At 33.7% G+C, this 6,652-nt stretch overlaps 1 protein-coding gene across 2 annotated transcripts; it reads left to right on the forward strand.

Annotated features, from left to right (window-relative positions):
* Positions 1–4,915: 4,915 nt before the first annotated feature.
* Positions 4,916–5,866, forward strand: LOC121741075 (protein TIFY 5-like). 2 transcript variants are annotated; one of them, XM_042133767.1, is made up of 3 exons: positions 4,916–5,041; positions 5,230–5,311; positions 5,425–5,866. In XM_042133767.1, the coding sequence occupies exons 1-3, from the start codon at positions 4,995–4,997 to the stop codon at positions 5,611–5,613; spliced, it is 318 nt and encodes a 105-aa protein (XP_041989701.1). In that variant the 5' UTR covers positions 4,916–4,994; the 3' UTR covers positions 5,614–5,866. The 2 variants fall into 2 exon arrangements, with proteins under 2 accessions (XP_041989701.1, XP_041989702.1); XM_042133768.1 differs by having other exon boundaries at positions 4,964–5,088.
* The last annotated feature ends 786 nt before the right edge of the window (positions 5,867–6,652 follow it).

The following is a 6,652-nucleotide window of genomic DNA, read 5'->3' on the forward strand; positions in this document are numbered from 1 at the left end:
TACATTTTAAAGAATACAACGTAACTAATCGTATACTAGTATATTTTTAACGAGACACATTTGCAAAATTGTCCACGAATTAATGTACCTCGTTATCCTGATGTGGCCCAAATAACATATTTTCTTATCTACAAGTGGATTTTTAGGAAATATTGTGAAATGATATTTCCTTGCTTATCCATAAAGTTTTTGTTTGCGTTATTAATGGAGATAATATAATCCTATGATTCCAAATTGATTTGACATGTGATCGGATTATTTGATGCTATACAAGAGGGTGGTGGTGGTTTTGCTATAAAGCTCTAAAACTACTTATGAGTAAGAGGTTTGAACTAGACTAAGTATATGCAGAAAAATTGAGAAGACGTTTCATAACAAGAAAATATTTCAGAAATATTTTGAAATATATATGCATTAAGAGTAAGCCCTAATTAACTTAATTAATGATCGTATTTCTTCTTAAATTCGAGTTAAAATGACATCAGATAATAGAAACATAATGAATTATAACCATGAATAAAAAAAATAACACAAATAAAATTTATCACCCTGGAAAGAAAATAATTTCCATAAAATAAATTCAAAATTTAATTTCTGGTCCTTACAAAACTTACTAGCTACTTCCTCTGTCCGCCATTAGGAGTTTCATTTCTTGGCGGTACGAGTTTTAAGAAATGTTAAGAAAAGTGAGTGGAAAAAAGTTAGTGAAATATGGATCTCACTTGTGTATATTAGTTTTAAATGAAATATGAGTGGAATGAGTTAGTGAATGTGGGACCCTATTACCATTTATGGTAAAAGTAAATCGAGACTCTTATTCGCGGATGGACTAAAATGGAAAAACGGAACTCCTATTAGCGGACGGAGGGAGTACCTAGGAGTAACCTTATAAATTACCCGCACATAGCTAGCATTACAAAACAAGGTTTGATATTTGAAAATATTAGAGTGGACATATTTATCTATAAATAATGGAGATGGTCAACGTTTATCATTATTGCTCATGTTATGAATTATGTAATTTTCTATCAATACATCTTTCTCCAAAGTGGGACGAATCCTAAATTATAAGCTTGAGAGTCAGTATATGGTGCGGAGGATGTCGAGTGGACTTAGGATTTGTAAATGCTTCCTTTGTTTTTTAAAAATAGAATTTTCGAAATGACTCTAGTTTTAATGAAAGTTGGTAAAATAAGAGGTAGAAAGAAAATGTATATGGAAAATGGGTCTTACCTCATTAGAGAGAAAATATTTGGGTTATCCAGTCCCGACCCAAAGCCACCTGGACTCTGATACCACTTGTTAGGATCGTCGACTGCAACATTAGTTTGATATTGTCCGCTTTGGGTCAAGCCTGCACAGATTTATTTTTGGGTCACTCCCAAAATGCCTCAAACTAATTCGGGTTGGATATGAATTATATATACCTTCCAACTTCCCTTTCCAACTTTCCTCTGTCATCCGATGTGGGGTGGGTTTGCACCCAGCAAACCTCCCCTCAAACCGAGACCACATCAAGAACACAGTCGACACGAACATGGGTCGTTCCAGCCCTGGCCCTTGGGTCATCCTGGGCCAGACTCTAACCCGAGTCTTTCAGGGCCCGACCCTAACCGGGGCTCATCCAGGCCCGACTCAAAGCCACCTGGCTCTTATACCACTTGTTAGGATCGCCGACTGCTACATTAATTTGATATTGTCCGTTTTGGGTCAAGCTCGCATGAATTTATTTTTGGGTCACTCTCAAAATGCCTCAAACTAATTGGGGTTGGACATGAATTATATATACCTTCAAACTTCTATCTCTCATCCGATGTGGGATGAGTTTGCACCCAACAAAAAAGGTTTTCTAAAATGGAAAGTTTCTATATTTAAGAAATAGACAAAAAAGAATTTGTGCTTTTAAGAAACAGATGGAGTATAACTTTATGTACGTAATATAGATCTGCAATTGATGAACACTTCAAATTTCTCACAGTCGTGGACATATCAATGAAGTTATCACTCTCTATCTCCAACTTTTGAATATAATATCAATGAAGTTATCACTCTCTATCTCCAACTTTTGAATATACATATTTTTTTGCCAACTGTAGCCAATGAAACAAACACCAAATTTCATCTCCAACTTTTGAATATACATATTTTTTTGCCAACTGTAGCCAATGAAACAAACACCAAATTTCAGCAGATAAAATAGTACATACTCCAATATTTAAGACAAAGTCATGTCTCCAAGTTCCTGCAGCATCACAAATGAGACCACCACCAAAAGCATGTCCTGGTCCTCCCTCTAGCGAGGCGTCAGTATTGAGCTTAAGGATATCCGGCAAAGGGGGCCGCCAACTAATAAAGGTGTGTAAACAAGCTACTCCAGAGGCTGTATTGATGGCCATTCTAGCCTCTTCTACCGTCTTTGCCATACTAACAATCAGAGTCGTGCTCATGATACTAACAAAATTTGGAAAAATTAGTATGCCTCTATATATCAAAATTTGAAAAAATTAGTACTCCATGCCTTAGTAGGTACAAAGTCAATCTAAATTCTCAATTATCGAAACGTTTTATTACCCATAACAACTAATGAGAAATATCGATAATTGTGGACCCGTCTCATAAATATTTTATAGCATCAATCCACTATATAGTTGATCAATAAAAAATAACACGAGGATATATCTGATAATAGCAACTATAGTCACGAAAAAGATGGACCACTTTGAACAGGTATATATTTCGTCTTCAATCAATCTAATTGAATAGGGATATGTGTAACATATTGTTTGACATTTTTTCAGGAAAATGTATTTCATAAATATTAGTTTAAGAAAGTTTTGTACTCCAGTAATCGTGGTTGCATATTGTTTTCCTTTATACTAGTGTTATTTATATGGACAGCAATTGTAAGAATTTTATTAGCAAATTAAGACCTAGATTATCATTTTGATTTATTAATTTATTATTATTATTATTTTGGTAGGAAAAAGACGGCAAAGCTTGAGAAATGATTTATTAATTTATTATTATTATTATTTTGGTAGGAAAAAGACGGCAAAGCTTGAGAAAAAAACTAAAGAATATAAGAAGCACCTAACATATCATGTAGAAGCCAAATATTGAGCTATGTGGGTGGAGTCTCCAGCACATGAACGTCGTTGTGCACCGAATAAACATAATGTGATAAGCAAGGGCGGACGCAGAAATAAATAACGATAAAAGCTGTGATTTCTAAATTTTATTTTAAAGTATATTTTTGAGTGCTTTACTTAATAATTTGTCTAAAATTTGGATAAATTATAAAAATTTATAAAAGAAAAAAACTTAAAATACAATTTTATTAAGGGCTTTAGCCATACCCATTTTATACATGGGTCTGCCCCTGGTGATAAGTAATCAACAGCAAAGTTCCCTTCTCTGTGCACATATCGCAGCATGACCGAGTTAAAATCTTGAAGCATTTTGCAGATTCTCAACACTATGGCTCGACAATTAGTAGAGATTTCAAAGTGTCTCAAGATCATAGCAGCAACCACATGACTATGGCTCTTTACTTCCAAAACTTATACACCCAAACTTCTAGCCAACTCTACTCCATGAAAAATACACCAAATCCGATCAGCAAGCAGAATAGAACAAACCCTGATATTAGCCACAAATCCATGTCTCCAGTTACCTGCGTCATCTCTAATCAATCCTCCGCCATAGGCACGACCAGATATCCGCTCTAGGGAAGCATCCGTGTTCAAGATTAGTTTAATTTAGGATGTATTCTCTTTATTTTATTTAGATAAGCAATGCTTTTTACTTTCTGGTCGCCGTCGTCCTACCTTAATTCATTTTGGATTTTTGGTAGCACATATTAATTAAAGAAAATAATTACAATTTCGAAAATTTGAAAAGTAACAACTGATATATCCAAATCACATTAATGGGAAGTGGGAACTCAAGTAGGTCATAAGATTAGAATTTAAATTACCTATACTCTGTAGCAAGTATAGTTATCAGAAAATGACAAATCTAGTAACCAAGTGTTTACATTAATAACACAAGAATTAAGATTAAATCAAAAAGTACGGCCAAATCCATAAAAGAATTTTATATTAACCAACGCACTTATTAACGTGATTTTATCGACATTTTTTTATGGGATATATTAAAAAAAAAGATACAGTCAATTGAGATAGCATTTTAATTTCGTTAATAAGATACGTCAAGTATAGTAAAAAAAACTTCAATTCTTCATATAATCATAAGTTCGTGACATGAAAACTTTAAGATTAATTAAATTGATTAATTTATGAAAAGCTGAATTGCTATGTAGTAGTACTAGTTACTACTGTACTATTTATAGTCAGCCACAATGGAAATATATTTAAAATTTAGGAGTAGTATAACCAATAAAATCCAAATTTTAACTTAGTGACTGGTTCAATTCACATATATAGCCTTTTACACATTTCCAATTTTTCAGATAATAATAGTACTACACTTGTAACAAAATAGCACAACTCATACTAGCTTAAAAATTGCACTTTAATTATTTTTATAAATATATTTGTCAGCTCAAGTACGTAATTACGGCACGGACAATATTTCCCACATAATTACGTAACTAAAATCCAATTTATCCCAATTTCTCAAAATACAAAAAATTACTTAAAATGAGTTTAGAGAAAATAGGTGAAAGGAGAGAAAGTGGAGGCCGAGTTAAGTAAAGCACGTGCGAAATTACGAAAGAGAAGCGGTGCACAAATAAAGAGCGCATTGATATTCTAGTACTGCGCTACCTAGTTAACTCATGTAACACGTGATACATATTTATTTTATTTCGCCATTAAACTGCTGTCTTTTCTCTTTTTCCTATTTATTTTTTTTATTTTTCCGTATTCGTTTCGTGTCTCACTCATATTCCTATTTATAAGAATCCCATCCACCGCTCCTCTTCTCCTTCAAACTCATTCCCCTTTTCTCCTCATTAGATTCATCTCTTCATCATGAAGCGCAACTGCAATTTGGAGCTTCGCCTCGTCACGCCTTCCATGTAACTCTCTCTCTCTCTCTGTGGTGTGAGCACCGATTTTAAGAAATGTAAATAATAGTGAGTTGAAAAAGTTAGTGAAATATTGATTTTATAATACAATGCGAGTAGAATGTGAGACTTATTTACCATTTATGGGAAAAGTGTAACGTGACTATGGGAGTAATTGTTTTTTGTGTTTATTTGAAAAGGTTTGATTTGAACGACGATAAGCAGCAGCTGACAATTTTCTACAATGGGAAAATGGCTTGTTGTGATGCAACGGAGCTTCAGGTAAAAAGCCTAAATTATTTTTATTTTATATGCATAGCATAAGTTAAGTTAAGTTGCGCGCGAAGCCATTGGGCTGATAATAGTGAAGTAAGTTTGAATAAATTATGGCGCAGGCGAGAGCGATTATATCGCTGGCGAGCCGAGAAGCGGGGGAGAAATCGAACAAGAATTTGCCGGCGATGAATTCGCCGGTGTATAGTGCGGCGACCGGGCTGTCGATGAAGAGGTCGCTGAAGAGATTTCTGGAGAAGAGAAAGAGTAGGGCGCAAACGATATCGCCATACTCGATTGCCAGACAATAGAGGTTTTAGTTGGTTAATTAATGATTGAGTATTGATTAGGTTATGAGTTGGTTTATTATTTTGGTTTTAACTACCGAACCCGCCAAGCCTTTTGGCGGAATCCGACTAATCCTGCTCGACCGGGCTTGCGGATGGTTTATTATTAATTAGATGCATATTAAGGGAATTAATGTTGTATTGGGTTTGAGATGTTTAGCAATGTTTGATGAAACATGTGGAGTATATTAATTAATGCAAATTATAGTTTCAAATATATTCTTTGTTGTTTGTTAGTACTATACGTTTTGCACATTGTAATGTTTAATTGTGCTTCATTGCTTAATTAATATGTTCCATGTTAATTAAGTCATTTTTCTATTTTAGAAAGTTTTATGTTAATTGAGTCATTTCCACTTTTGATAAAAAAAATAGTTCTTTCTCTTACTTTATTCTCTCTACATCTCCCTTACTTTATTCACCTTCCATTTAACATATACTATTTTTAATCTCCGTATCGAAAAAAAATGTTTCAATTAACAAGGAACGGACTTAGTAATATACTAAGAAATTATTTGTGGTCTCGTGATTGGTGAGTATTACTATTAGGTGACCACAATATTTATCGAAATTGTTATCATTCCCTTGGACTTATTATTAGTTAAACATGACTTCTCTCACTGTTTATAATGCACGCTTGTAAATTAAAAGTAGTAGTCCCTCCATTAACAAATAGGAGTCATGTTTTCTATTTTAGTCCATCCGCGAATAGGAGTTCCGGTTCACTTTTACTATAAATGGAAGTAATAGGGTTCACATTCCACTAACTCATTTCACTCACGTTTTATTTAAAACTATACTATATATAAGTGAGACTCTGATTCACTTGGATTTTACATGGTTTTAGAGGGTAGTTTTACTTGGTTTTGATCATATATTGTGTACTTTGAGACATGGTTATAGCTACTTCTATATGATATTGGTATTTTGATCATTTGTGAAGAATGTGTAGAAAAATGTACAAAATATGTGGATGTGCAGCAGCTTTGGATCGAGACAGTTT

The sequence above is a fragment of the Salvia splendens genome, chromosome 7, assembly GCF_004379255.2.
Source record: "Salvia splendens isolate huo1 chromosome 7, SspV2, whole genome shotgun sequence".
In the NCBI taxonomy this organism is placed as follows: Eukaryota; Viridiplantae; Streptophyta; class Magnoliopsida; order Lamiales; family Lamiaceae; genus Salvia; species Salvia splendens.